The sequence below is a fragment of the Lacerta agilis genome, chromosome 9 (assembly GCF_009819535.1).
Source record: "Lacerta agilis isolate rLacAgi1 chromosome 9, rLacAgi1.pri, whole genome shotgun sequence".
Taxonomy (NCBI): Eukaryota; Metazoa; Chordata; class Lepidosauria; order Squamata; family Lacertidae; genus Lacerta; species Lacerta agilis.
The window spans coordinates 45497513-45513144 of NC_046320.1; the positions used below are offsets into that span (position 1 = coordinate 45497513).

The window sequence follows — 15632 nt, forward strand, 5'->3', positions numbered from 1 at the left end:
CAGTGTTATGATTTGGGGGCTAAAGCATATTTTGTATCAGTGGAAAAATGAGATCCTGGTGCATTTCAGGGTTACTGAACCAGCAGTTTTGTGTGGCTGTAAAGGAGACAAGGGAAATTCTTGAATGTTAGGTAGCGATGTTTTTTTGCGGGGATAAGGAAGTTCTGATAGCATCTTGGATGGCACTGGTTCCTTTTGAAAGCTTCAACCAGTTATTGTCATCTGTGTTAAAAAGGATGCATTCACAGTCTGCTAATTCTGAAGAATGACTACAAAGTCTTGCACTGAACTATCCAGACATTGTGCAGTTCCTCTGTGGTTTTACACTTCCCCTCAAGTACTTAGATCAATGAAAGTTATGTTAAATTTATTAAGGTGAAAGTTGAAATATATGGAGGAAGTGGGGAGAGGTGCCAGTGGCTTTACTGGAGCAAAAATAAAATAAAATGCAGTATTCTTACTTTAAACTTCTTATAAAGAATTATTGTGTCCTTCGAGGAAGCCTTTGCGAGCAGAAGTCTCTACTCCTCCATTGTCTGTAGCTTCCTTTTCATATCTTTCCAGGGAAATCCTTTGATTGCTGCAGAAGCACATCCTCTTTTTATCACATGAAATTCTTTTCAGATTTGTCAAGCCGCCTCCTTGTTTGTATGATATAGATTCAGGAAAGGAAATGGGGGATCCAGAGTCAAACTGTAAATCTTGTAAGTCCGAACATTCAGTGGGTAACTCTGGCAAGAGACTTTCCTTAGCGTTGAAATGAATTGGCAATGCAGGTGAATTCAGGAGCTGTATAGAATTGGTGCAGTTGAGCAGTTCGAAAATGGCACCAAATGTCACAAAAGGAGAAGTGCTGCTGGAAAAGTATATTGAAATTTCCTGTGGGTGGTCTTCCATTTATTTCTTAATTTATATCATTATTGATATCCTGCCTTTTCCCCTGACAGGAACCCAAAGCAACTTACAGCTAAAATAGAAACAGGTAAAACACTGGGGGGGAGGGGCTTCATTTAAAAACACATTTAAACATACATACACATGCAAACATATAGATCATTACAATAAAAACAAGACAGCACTAGCCCTTTCAAGTCAACAAGGAGGGAGCCAATCTAATTCTCTAGGAAGGGAGCAGCCAAAGTCTGGGAGCAGCCACTGAGAAGGCCCTGTGCTGCGTCCCTACCAAACATTCCTGTGAGGGTGGTGGGACCAAGATAAAGAGGCTCCCCTGAGTATCTCAGAGCCCAGGCAGGTTCGTATGAGGGAATATGGTCTTCCAGATTTATAGACCTATTTTCTGCTGTTTCTTAGGTCCAGTTTTGATGCCTGCATGGCTAACACAGTTTACATAGGATAAAGAAAACCATGTGTAAAATATGTAGACCTTTGGGTGTTGCTGGGCCCCACTGCCATCACCTCTCACTGTTTGCCATACTGACTGGGGCAGCCAAAATCCAGAAGGCCAGAGATTCCCAGTGCAGGTTTTTACCACTTGCAGGAGTGTTGGCAAAGGTTGCAGGAGACGTTTTTGAATAGCACTCTCTTGGAAGAGCTGGCACTGATCTTCCCAAAACGAGCCATTCTAGGGAAACGTGTTTAGTGTGAGCTTCCAAGATGAAAGGCATTCCCTGTTGTTGTTGTTGCTGCTGCTGCCATGCACATTTTATCACAAATTACTACACAAGCGTGAATGTAGTGGGAGGGAGGGGAGAATAAAATAAGAGACATGGCTTGGTTGCATCTCCCAACCATGGCCACATGACTGGCTGGTAGAATCATAGAATCCTAGAGTTGGAAGAGACCACAAGGGCCATCCAGTCCAACCCCCTGCCAAGCAGGAAACACCATCAAAGCATTCCTGACAGATGGCTGTCAAGCCTCTGCTTAAAGACCTCCAAAGAAGGAGACTCCACCACACTCCTTGGCAGCAAATTCCACTGTCGAACAGCTCATACTGTCAGGAAGTTCTTCCTAATGTTTAGGTGGAATCTTCTTTCTTGTAGCTTGAGTCCATTGCCCCGTGTCCGCTTCTCTGGAGCAGCAGAAAACAACCTTTCACCCTCCTCTATGAGACATCCTTTTATATATTTGAACATGGCTATCATATCACCCCTTAACCTTCTCTTCTCCAGGCTAAACATACCCAGCTCCCTAAGCCGTTCCTCATAAGGCATTGTTTCCAGGCCTTTGACCATTTTGGTTGCCCCCTTCTGGACACGTTCCAGCTTGTCAGTATCCTTCTTGAACTGTGGTGCCCAGAACTGGACACAGTATTCCAGGTGAGGTCTGACCAGAGCGGAATACAGTGGTACTACTACTTCCCTTGATCTAGATGCTATATATACTCCTATTGATGCAGCCCAGAATTGCATTGGCTTTTTTAGCTGCTGCATCACACTGTTGACTCATGTCAAGTTTATGGTCTACCAAGACTCCTAGATCCTTTTCACAAGTACTGCTCTCAAGCCAGGTGTCACCCACCCATGGTGTTTGACGGTGTTCTGTGGAGACCTTTTTCCTACATGGCATGGATGGCGGATTCCCACAGATGCAAAAGTTGGAAAAATTTAGTGCTGTGGATTTGAAAGGAAGGACATATTTGTGACATATTTTTAAAGAGCGTCTGATTAACATGAAGAGCCTTTCTCATGAAGTTGTTTTTGCTATTGAAGGTAGGAGTGATTACCCAAGGTAAATATCTAGGGAAAGAGTAGAAACAGCGCAACTGCACATCTGAATTTGGAAGTAAAGCCAGTGCTACCGGTATGTGGAGATGCAGAAGTTTCAGATGCTCCCAGCCCTTTGTTCCACTCATTGTCACTCTGAAGATCGATTTCTCACTCAAAACATATAATTAGATTTGATGGCATATCGTTTACATCTTATTTTACAGAGCTCGTGATTATTTTCAAATGGTCTTCAAGATGACTGCTAACCTTCTCTAGAGATAACGAAACATTTGGCTGGCGCGAGTAAGGGGGCGAAGAGCCGCAGTTCATTCGGCTTTGAAACCAAGATGGCATTTTTGAAAATAGAGGAATTATTTTCTAGTCAAGACTATTTCATGGCAGGAACAGTTGCCTTATTGAAGAATCTGCTGAATAGGCCTGAGGTCAGGATGCGGTTGGAAGTTAGAAAATTTTGGATGCGCTGAAGCAGACACTTAAAAGAGTCTGCTTTTTTGTGTGATATCTCCTTCTGTAATGATGCTCTCTCTAGCCTTGGGGAGTTACCAGTAGCTGTAATGCATTGTAATGCATTCTTTTTTTTCCTGGTAGAATTAAATTTGTGTTAAAAAATCTTAGTCAGAATGCACTGATGGAAATGGGAGATAGCCAAACTGTTCTAAATGTGAACTGTGGTGAGTTTGCATGGAATGTGTTTTACCTCACATATGGAATGCCTAACTCTTTACAATTATTAGGAAGCGATGGTCATCTATTCCATTTAAATATGCACTGATGGATTTTTTAACCATTTCAAATAAATTAGGAATCACCTCTATGATACATGGCAAAGCTATCTTTAGCCATCTCACCCCTTGCTTTTTCCTTTAGGACTAACTGCAGTCGTTAACAGTCATCAACAGGTTTTCCACACCTATCAGCCAATCCCCCATTCCCACCACCCTTCTGAGTAATACCCCTCCCCACTCTCTCACTGTATATAAGGGTCTGGTGACTTCTGTTTCCTGAAGAAGTGTGCATGCACACGAAAGCTCATACCAAGAACAAACCCAGTTGGTCTCTAAGGTGCTACTGGAAGGAATTTTTTTATTTTTTATTTTGTTTTGACTATGGCAGACCAACACAGCTGTAACTGACTCTATGATAAAATTGGTCTTGAATAGGGACGTAAAGAACTTCAACACAGAAAAAGTATGATGGAAATTATGGATTCTCAGAGGTGATGGGGGAATTCCAGTCCAAAAACACACACAAAAAGGCAAATGGTTAGTAATGCAAAATGACACTTCGGAAGTGTGTCAAGCCTTTCACTCATCTGGTCAAGTCAGTGAGGCTACATTACTGGAAGCGGTTGGTGAATCACTTCCTTGGTATGGCAAAAATGCAAGTTGTGTTGAAGGTATACCCACCCCCACCCCTGCCAGTTGATGAAATAGTACTACAGCCTTATTCATCTCAATAGCTGTGTTGAGTAATCAGAAGTTTGGATAATTGAGCATGCTTTTTTCACTGGTTTACCAAGACTTTCTCACATTTCATGGTGGCAGAAAGTGCAATTAGATGAGTAGGGTCTTTGGATAATGAAGGAAACGTGTGTTTCATAGGTTTGCTGTGCAGTCCTAGACTTATTCACTCACAATCAAGTCCTGCTGAGTTCAGTGAGACTTACTAGAATGCAAATGTTATCAGGATTGCAACTCTAATGTCAAATTATTCATTGGCTGTACAGACTTTGAACTATTTGTATTTTTTTCTTATCTGGCATGTACTTTTTTTTTTTTACTTCACACTTTACTTAAATCCCATTTATTGGGGATTTATAATTATATTCTGAGGGGCTTATCCAGGTTGTTATCATGACACATCCGTTGATAAAATGCTGTCATAAAGAATTCCAGAGCACGAACACATCCTTGAGTTATTTAAGTGATTCTGGTTTTTGCCTGTTCCTTCCCACCTCACCCCCCATAGAATTGCAAATCTTGTGATCAGAGAGAACCATGCTGTTGGGGGAGGGGAGAGCTGCTTTTCCTTGAAGGGCTATTTCTTTACTTCTGAAGCTTTCATAGCTCTGATGCTGTACTTGCTGTTAGTATATGCTCTCCTCCCTCAACTGGCTTGGGTGGGAGGTGATGGCCTGCATCCTAGCACTGATGCAAGGACTCAGACATCTACCACCATTGCATTTTGCGTGGGGTGAAATGGGGTAGACAGTCTGGTTTGGATTGTGTAGATGGTCCTGCAGTGTCTTGTATTCATACAGTGAATAGTCATGTAGCCTCCAATGAATGAGGGATGAGCAAGCAACTCTGATCTTGCCAAGAGTTGCTGGTTCACTTTCAGTTCACTTAAGCTTTGGACTTAACTGCTTGCTAGAGTTAAGGAATGTTATTTCAGAGATCATGCAAAGAGGTGGTTTTGTGATTGTGTACTGTCTCATCCTGAGAGCATCCACTTGTTGCGCACTCGGCCATGGCATTAGCACAAGAGAGCAATGGTGGTCTGTGTATCTGCAGTACCTTCCAATAGGGCTTGTACAGACCAGGAGTATTGCTGTGAATAGTTGTTAACTAGAACTTTAGCTGGGATTGCACTTCGTACTAATAAAGCCTCTATTCAGATTTCACATACATTCTGCTGGGCATATCCAACTCCTGTTAAACTTGAAATTCCCTGTTTATGGCAGTGTTGGGTAGCTGCACAAGCGTAATCCAGACGTGCTTGTTGTTGTCCTCAGCATTTGAACTGCTGCATTTGTTTACGTGTTAAAAGGCTTAATCAAATATTAAATTGGCTGCAAGTGAGTCTGCACTCCCTGACAACACTGGGAAAAGAATTCCCTAGCGACCTCGTTTTAGTACATACTGTGAGCACCTCTTTGTGTACATGCAAACACACAAGTTCCATTGCTAAAACACAAAGCTACCCATATAGAATATATTTCTGGATTTTATGTGTGTGTGTTATAATTCTCCTTTCTTTTTCTCCTTGCAGGTGCATTTTGCTGCCTCTTCTCGGAGCCAAGCCCCCTCAACAAAGTCTCTTCCTCCTTGTAGATTCCGTGGATGAGGGATGTAACATTGCAGAAGGCGACCAGACATCTACGGGCTTATCTGGAACTATAGCTGAGCTTCTAGCTAGTCACTATGAGTTTTTCCCTCCATGGTTGCTGCTCCTGTGCTCTGCCCGGAAGCAGAGCAAAGCTGTTACAAAAATGTTTACAGGTGAGTACAGATACCAATGAAAATTTAGCTGCTCCTTCACTTTTGGATCCTCATGTGTCAAATCCTTCTCTGAAATATTTTACTCATCACTAAATTTCAGCAATTAGCTTTCTGGAATCTCCATTTTCTTGGAGCCTTTACCCAGTTCACGATGGCTATTATACATAGATAAGTGCTGCATGGGTGTATCTACATGGATGCTGATATATTATATGGGCTTTATTGTGCTGTTCTTCCCCAGTAAAAGAGTGCATGAAACATGACAGCATTGAAAACTTGAATCCACTATTCTGGTGTGCATGCAGCAATCCCCCCCCCCCCCCGTCTAAAAATATAGATTTGTCATCTTCCAGGAGTTGAGGATTACCTTTTGCAAGCTCATTGTATGGGTGTAGCTGTATTTGATCCTGGGAGTATGCTGTTGGCAGACTATTGGGAATCTTCTACAACTTGTTGTTCCAGTCTTTGCTGAATTGTGAGCTCATTTCATCACTCTGCTGCTATTGTTCGTGGGATTTTTCTTAAATGTAGAGAAGCATAAACACTGGATTCCCAGCCTTCATGTGAAACCAGCTTGAAACCAGGCAATGAGTGGAATAAAACTAAAGTTATAATAAAGCCTTAACAGTAAGAATAAATAGATTAAAAATCCCTGGTCTCTTCACCCTTATAGCAAAACTAGATGATGCATTTGGTTATGATAATTTGATTTCCAAAATTGATAAAGATTATTATTAATAATTTCTTAAAGGCATTAGTAACGCAACTGGCAACTTTTCTCCTGGGTCAAGCAGGGACTTCAGGGGTGCTGTGTATATACACAAGGTCTGAAGTGGGAGAGAGGAGAAGGGTTGAAACAGTCTGAATGCACCATAGTCAAAATCAAGAATGCCTCCCTGTGTCTCTTTAGAGAAGATTTAAAAACTGAGGTGCATTTAATTGTGCCATCCTTGTTCTCTGGCAATGGCGCCCACCTGAGTTCCAGTGAGTGCTGGCTGACAAAAAAGCCATTGTGTTAGATATGGTGAAGTCTAATGTTGTGTGAGTGAACTTCTCCTTTCTCCACTCCCAACCTGCAGTGCCTATGGTGAGAGGAAGTTCATTGTGTTAGCAGAAATTGGTTCTGTTCTTGCAGTGTCATCATTGGTTTCAGCCATATTGTCTAATTTGACCCTAGAATCTCCTCTTTGGCCTCTGTGTGCCATGCCAGCCTGTCCTCCATGGATGTCACTGGCTGATTTGTTCTGTTACCATGGGATGTTGCAGGAAAGAGGGTGCAATGGTGTTTTGACTATCAATGATTTAGGTTGATATGATGTCATAAAGAGTCCTGGGCAGTCTGTTGTCATCATCATTTGTTAAATTTGTATCCCACCATTCCTCCCATGGGAGCCCAGCAAAATATTAAAACGGTGCAATTTCAAATCAAATAAAAACATTTAAACACAATCACATACCATGACAGTTATTTATTTCATGGTTGCCATAACTAGTATATCTCGGCCATCTAATGCCTGCGTAAACGGGAATATTTTCATGTATTTCCTAAAAAAATCAGTTATGAGAGAGACAGGAACACCTCATCAGGGAGAGCATTCCACAAACAAAGAACCACCACAAGGAAGGCCCTGTCCCAGGTCAATGCCAACTGGTTGGCAGCAATGCAGGTGTCTTGGGAAAGGCGGTGAGGTGGACTTGACCTACTATAACAGGAGTTCTGGATCTATGAACGACTTTTGTCAAACTTACCTGAGCTATCATTTCCTGTATGGCAAGAGCTTTTGAACGGCACCGTGTTTGAGTGAATTTCTTGAGCAGTTTCAGATCCTTTCAGTGAAAAGTGACAGATTCCCTTTGCTGTTTAGGTATACAATTGTACCTTGTTGATAAGCATTGTAGCTTCTGCAGGGCCCACAATCCATCTGATAACAGCTTCATTGAATGGAATATCTTATTAGCCCATGTGGATGTTTGAAAAGAAGATGTGAACTTGAAAGCATACAGCTACTGCATTTTTGCTTTGCATTTCATTTCTCTTTTTCATCTTTGAAGTATTCTTTTCCCTCCAACTCCCCCTGCCCCCAAAGGTATGAAAGGTTACAGAAAAAAAATGAATGAATTATGCTTCAGGGGCGCATCTTTCATTTCTTCAATCTTCGTATAACAGCCTCACCAATTGAATCCGGTTGCTCCTGATACTTGCTATGGGCGCATCATTCAGGGTTGCAGCTGATCTTTCAATCTCTGATAAAAAGGTCTTGTTTCATAATTGATTTAAATCCTTTTCCCCTTCACTATTTCATATATTTCTTAAAAAATGAGGCATGCGAATTTGGTTGATTCACTTGATTTACAAGTTAATGGAGCATGTGCAGTGTCTTGTGTATAATTTTATACATGCACAATTGGCTTTTTCTTATAAGTAGCTGCAGCAGCCATGATTGCCTTCCTCTGTAGCCTGAGAATAAATACATGCATTTGCACTGTGAGCAGCGTTGTCCTCTCCTCTTTCCAGTGTTTTAATTTTTGTTCCTCTTCCTGCTGCTCCCGTATTGCATAATTCTCCTGCCTTCCCTCGATCCATCCCCTTCCCAGATACAAAAAGTAGGCAACATTTCAGATATGTTGCTTCTTCCATCCAATGTGTACACGTGTCTTTGTTTAAGACAACTGAAGGAGAACTTTCCAGAAGTATGTTAGTATGTAGTCAGTTACTAGGTGGAGCAGTTTATTTTCAGAAGATGAAAAGGGAAGGTTCCCCTTCTTTATAGGCAAACACACTCATAATTTTGAGTAATGAGCAAATTGCAGAGCTAAGGTAATTTGAAATACAACTTTTGCATAGTTTTTTTTTAAAGATTTTATTATTTTCCATATATAAACAAAGAAACAATACAAAAATACACAATAAACAATAAACAACAGCAATAACAATAACAATAAACATAAGAAAAAGCACATATACATACCTAAACATACACCTATCTCAATCATCTTCTATTTTCTATCTTCTTTACATACATTAAGACTTCCCCCGTTCCCTCCACTGCATTCAAAACTAATATAGAATTGGGTAGCTTTGTATCTTTTTCTATATACCTTTACCATATCTCTCAATAAACTTTGAATTGATTAAACAAATATAATTTCTTATTTCAACTCAATATCTTTAAATACTCTTAAACTTTTATAACATACAACTAAACTTCTTCTGCACAATTTTATCTAACATAAGCAAGCTAAAGCCGATTCTACTAGCTAATTCTGCTCAAATATTCAGTTTTACACATTTAAGTAAATAGTCCTTGAATTTCTTCCAATCCTGCGACACCTTCTCCTCCCTCTGGTCTCGGATTCTCGCGGTCAGTTCAGCGAGCTCCATAAAATCCATTAACTTCATCTGCCATTCTTCCACTGTCGGAATCTCTTCGCCTTTCCAATTTCTTGCCAATAAAATTCTAGCAGCTGTTGTGGCATACATAAAGAATACTCTATCCTGACTGGGTATCTCTTTGTTGGTCATGCTCAAAAGAAATGCCTCTGGTTTCTTACTAAAGGTAATTTTCATTACCTTCTTGAGTTCATTGTAAATCTTGTCCCAGAAAGCATTTACCCCTGGACATGACCACCACATATGATAAAAGGTACCTTTCGTAGATTTGCATTTCCAACACACATCAGTCATTGTAGGATTCATCTTGGCTATCTTAACTGGTGTCAGATACCATCTATAGAGCATTTTCATAATATTTTCTCTTAAACTATTACAAAACTTTTGCATAGTTTTCATAGCATGTATTTCACAGCATGCATGCATTTTGTCCCTTGCACGAGGAAAGGATCATAGCTCAGCATCAGAGGAGGAGGAGGGAGGAATTCATTTGGTCTGTTTTTCTCGGAAGTCCAGTCTGATATGATGATGCTGAATTTGCTTGTGGGTCAGAATGCAACTCCTATTCACATTGCTCTCTTCTTTCTCCCATTTTTGCAATGCACTTTTAGTGTGCAAAAAATCCATGCAAGTAGGTGCTTTGTATTTATTTATTTTCAGAGCATTGAAAGGTGCATATTTTCTGTAAAATAAAAAAGTGCTTACAAAATGCATGCCATTTAAATGTTTTGTGGATTCTGAAAAAGAAACACACACAAAACAGAACGCAATGAAGCTACAATTGAGTGGCCAGTGAGACCAAATGGAACAGAGTGGCCTGTACAGCTCCACTTACTTTACCTCTAGATTTCCCAGATTCTTGTCACCACCATAAAACACTGCCTAAATATTGGAAATGTACAGACAAACAAAAATCAAAATCAAAACAACCTGTGGGCTGAAAAGTCACCTACAAATAGGAAGATAGCTATGTACAAGAAGTGACAGTTTTAGACCACAAATTCTCAGTATTTGGGATGTGAACCCAAGTACCTATGATGTGAACATATAAAAAGCTGTCATATCAAATTGGAACATCCGCCCACTGAGCATAGTATCATCTGCTCTGACTGACAAGTGTTATTCATTGCCTCAAGTACAGAAAGCACATGAACTACCACTATGGATGGACTGAGAAGCACAATTCCCCCCTGAGTTTTATGACAATGCATGGGATTCTGAGTGAAGACACTTCCTACATTAACATTATTATGGAAGTCATTAATAACGTTAGCTGTAGCCAATGTCAAAACATTTTAGAAGCTATATTGATGGATTTGCACTTTGCTGTCCAGTTGATATCAGTGGGGCTTAAGGGTTTTATCTTTCCTTGATTTTGCCTTCTTATTGAAAAATTACTTACTGTACTATGAATGCAGCAAATTAAGTTTGAGATTATGCAATTAATATCTGTAATCCTTGGAAACAATTATGTTCCAATTTATGATCGTTATGAATAAAAAATGATTGAGTTCAAAATATGCCCATTGAAATGAATGCTAGAAAAAGCATTTTGTACTTGACTATAAGTGTTTATAAACAGTTACATTTTTTAAAAGAAGGCATTAAAATACCACCTGTGCCTTAAAGCCAAGTAGCTTCAATAAGCGTCTGATTCTAAAATACCTGAAGCTATTAATTTATCATGGTATACTTGCTTGCTTGCCAAGTGTCAAGTTTCTCAAAGGAAGTTATTTTTAGATGTTCATCCAGCACATTTTTAGCAGGCAAATTCATTTTTACAATATTTCTGTTATTGGCTTGCCTTTTGTTTTGGAAAAAATAATCAAAGTTGCATCTAGACTATTTCTAAGCTGTCCAGATGCATTTTTTAAAACTATTGTTATTTTCACATTTTAGCCCTACTAATAGGGACATCATAAAATATGCTGCGTGTTAGCAACTTAAAATAAACCTTTCTTAGCAGCGGCAACTGATGATGTTTAACAACTTTCCTGATAAGTAAAAAGATTTAGCAGTTGAACTAGCTAGCACTGTATTGGGAAGCAAGACAAAACATTTTAGTACAGCATTGGTACAGTTCCACTATCTTAAAGGTAAAGGGACCCCTGACCATTAAGTCCAGTCGCAGATGACTCTGGGGTTGCGACGTTCATCTCGCTTTACTGGCCGAGGGAGCCAGCGTACAGCTTCCGGGTCATGTGGCCAGCATGACTAAGCCGCTTCTGGCGAACCAGAGCAGCGCACGGAAATGCTGTTTACCTTACTGCCGGAGCGGTACCTATTTATCTACTTGCACTTTGACATGCTTTCAAACTGCTAGGTTGGCAGGAGCAGGGACCGAGCAACAGAAGCTTACCCCGTCGCAGGGATTCAAACTGCCGACCTTCTGATCGGCAAAGCTCTGGGCTCTGTGGTTTAACCCACAGCGCCACCAGCGTCCCTTCCACCATGTTGGTAACTGCTAATTAAATTCCAGAATGGGGAGGAGAGACAGCAATACAGGTATTTTTCAGGGGCTTGTTCAGTGTGATGTAGTCATGTGGTTCCCTGTGTAATTCATTCAGCTGATCTACAGGAGCTTCATAGGACCAAATTAGCCAACCTACAAAACCCTCACGTGGGTCGTCGTCGTCTTCGGCAATCAGTCATAGCCAACTAAGATTGTCTTCCATAAACACGGTTTTAACAATGAGTCGGTAGGTGACTGAGGAGACCAATTCTGGATCCACACATCCTTCCATAGTGGGGACATTGGTTTCCGGGTAGGAGTTGATCATGGTGTGGATTTGCCAAGCGTGCCTTCCTCTTTGCACGTTTCTCCCTTGCATCCTGAGTTCAAGTGGGTAGGGTGTTTGTCAAAGCTGTATAGAAGAGGAGAATTTTCTCATTGGAAGTGAGAATTCTCTTATGTGTACATGTATCAAAGGTGTAAGGTTTGCATGAAGGTGCTTCACGAGTAACGGAGCAGGAGCCCAAACAGTCTTTTGCAGTTTTAATGCAGAGCTACAAAAAGCATGTCTCTCTCAGTTGCTGGCAGAATCCGGGAGTGGCCCCTTCCGGCTTCTCCCACAGCATAATAGCTTCGGCACCCCAAGTCTCCTCCTACCCTCCTTGTGTTTCATCCCTCTGTGCAACTGGGGTGCCGGAAATGGCGTGCCTCCCTCCTGACCAGCCAGGCGAGTTGAGCACAGGGTCTCAGCAACATCCCCAAACCCTCTCCCCGCCAGGCTCCCTGTTTGTGGCTCCTGGCTAGAAGAGATGTTGGGGCTCTCAGTGGCATCCCTGAAACCCCCACCCCCACCAGGCTGGTTCCTTCCCTCTCCTCCCCACTGGAGGTGTGGCGTCTTTCCCCGCTGGAAGAAGTGCTGCTGCTGAATTGGCTTCAAGGCTCTCTGTATGCTAACGGACCCTCCGTTCCCCTCAGCGGGCCAGGTGGCAGTTCCCTGACAAAAGGGTTTACAGATAAGACATTTTTCATTCCTTTGCCCATATACCAGAAATCCTGGTTGTGTTAATGGGGCGCTTACTTCAGGGTTGACTGTTTTTAGAATGGTGGTGTGGTAGAAGTTTCTAGTATATTGGGAGAAGTTCAGAACATTTTTTTTCTGTCCATTGTTTTTGTTCAGTATGTCTATGGGTCATTATCATGGGTTTTCTTGATTTTATACTATGCCTGTGGCTCTTAATCCTTGGTAAGTTACTTTTTTCTTTGTAAGTGACAAATGATGATCTGCCAACACTGGTGTAAAAACTGTATTGAGCCATGGAGGAGTTCCATCCTTCACATGCAGCTGCCCTTTGATACACAACTGCACTTAGGATGGAGGACGCGGGTGGCGCTGTGGTCTAAATCACAGAGCCTAGGGCTTGCCGATCAGAAGGTCAGCGGTTCGAATCCCCATGATGGGGTGAGCTCCCATTGCTCGGTCCCTGCTCCTGCCCAACCTAGCAGTTCAAAAGCACGTCAAAGTGCAAGTAGATAATAGGTATCGCTCCGGCGGGAAGGTAAACAGTTGTGCTGCTCTGGTTCACCAGAAGTGGCTTAGTCATGCTGGCCACATGAAGCTAGATGAGCGCCACAACCCCATAGTCGTCCATGACTGGACCTAATGGTCAGGGGTCCCTTTAAGATTTGTGAGCAAGTCTCCAGGGCAAGTATGGCAAACAGTACAGAATTTAAGGCTGTTAATGCAAACAAAACATTACTGTGTGCTGTTTGCAGACTCTCTTGGGTCATTCACAGATCCCTGTGGAAATGGCGGGCTCCCTTCACCAGAGATAAACTCTGCTGTTGTTTACATACCCACTTATCTTGAGATGAGCAGCAAGGCCAATCAAGAGTCTTTGATTATTTCCAAGTTGGATCTTTTTGCTTTGAATTCTTGGCTTCAGGATGGTGTCTGCATCTCCTAATCAAGTTAGGCTGACTTGAAGCAAGGTCAGAGGCTGTTATCCCAAGATAAGATCTCATGTAAACAAAGCAGGAAGGACAAAGAATGTTGCTAAAAGGCAAACATTCACATTTGAGAGAAGTTATTAATAGGGTCCCACGGGCTCTTCAAAACACTTTTCACTCAAAATGTTCAGGGAGGAATATGTTATCCATGAAAGTTGCATTGCAGTATCAGTGCAGAGGGATCAGGCAGCTAGCTATATGGGGCAAACAGGATGATCTCGTGAAATTATGTCGATAGAGTCCCTCAGAGATGGGAAATATTGATGCCAGCACCATGCATTTGCATGGTCATTTTTAAGACTACTGTGTTCAGGTTTTGATCAGTTGCATTCGAAACAGATGGATTTCAAAAAGGATAAGTGCAAAGCACAAGTGTGGAATTATGGCAGGAACTAGGACTATACCTTGGCTCACTGCAGCCAAGTTATGAGATAAACTTAAATCTCAGATGCATAGGATTGCTGCTGCGGTTGAGTTTCTGGCACCCTTGTGGGGAAATGGTGTAGTGCTGCATATTTTTCTCCTGTAGAGCTGGTCTAAATGATACATTAAATATGTTGTTGTGTTTAATGTCAAAGTTTTTTTAATTATTTGAAAATAATTATTTAGATCTGTTGTTATCTGGGTTCAGACCTGGCCATGGGACTGAGTCAGCTTTAGTTGTCCTGGTGGATGACCTTTACAGACATTAGGACCATGCTCCTCCATGTGATTCCCTCCCCTCCCCGGAGTTCTTGTAAAATGTCCAGCCTTTGTTTTCTTCAAAGGGAAGGCCACACACAATTGGATACAACCCCAGTGCTTTTTCTGTAGGAAGGGGAAAGGTTTGTCATTGGGGTGTACATAATAAAGCACGTATGTTCAAGAACTACATATATGCTTCTCTTTGCATCTTAATTACAGAGAGCAGTAGTAGACGTGGGTAGCTGATCACCAGTTAAATGTAATTTGTCTACACAAAAGTCATAACATAGAAATTTGTTCCAGCCAGCTTCATTGTTTGCTTCAGACAATGGCAGGAGATAAGTAGATAAACTGGAAGATGAAAACAAAGACATAAGAAAGCATGGTAGCAACATTGCTTGAAGAGCAATATATCTAATCTACCCAGAAAAGAACACAAATTAAAATTGCAAATGTAGACAGATAGTTCTTGGAGGTTTAGTGATGCATTAAACAGGATGGTCATGGAAGCCAAGAGGAGATTTTCCAAGTTAAAGCTTACTGTAGGAGAAGGCTAAAATTTTGCAATTCAATTATGACAAACTTTGAAAACAACACTATTGCCTGAAGTGTTTAATATTATTCTGGCTGTAACATAAAAACGGCAGCAATTTCCTCACTAATGTGTATCTAATCTAACTGGCACATCTCCAGGGCTGAAGGGCAAATTTAGTTTCTCACCAGTGGAATGCTTTAAGACGGTGCAAATTCTTCCACACATCCCTTTTCTTTTCATTGGAAAGATTAACTATTGATAGGTGAATCTAGTACTACCATTAATAAGGATTATAGAAACAACATCCTGCATTATATCATGTTGGCTCACTTTGTTTCAAAAGCATTAAGCAAAAGGGCCTTATACCAACCCAGACTGTTTGCTTAAAGTGTTGGTCTGCTCTGATTGACCAAGCTTGTAGGCTGAAACTTTTCACATTACCTGGAAGTGCCAGACATGGATCCTGGGACCTTTTACACAAAGCACACGTGCTCCGCCATTGAACAATGACTCCTTCCCCAAGATAACTGACACCGCACTCTGTTCTCCTTGCAGAACAGTATCTATTTTAGAAGTATATTAGTTGTGGGTCACTGATATCTTTAACTGTGAGGCCTTAAGTTGCACTGAACATTTGTGTACTGGAGTATCC

The 15632-nt window shown here is 41.3% G+C and overlaps 1 protein-coding gene across 1 annotated transcript in view; it reads left to right on the plus strand.

Moving 5' to 3' along the window:
• ANKRD50 (ankyrin repeat domain 50) overlaps positions 1 to 15632 on the plus strand; it is a 44010-nt gene that overhangs the window by 17402 nt on the left and 10976 nt on the right. Inside the window, exon 3 of the mRNA XM_033159717.1 lies at positions 5682 to 5911. Coding sequence (XP_033015608.1) covers positions 5682 to 5911 — 230 coding nt within the window. The remainder of the gene's footprint in view (positions 1 to 5681; positions 5912 to 15632) is intronic.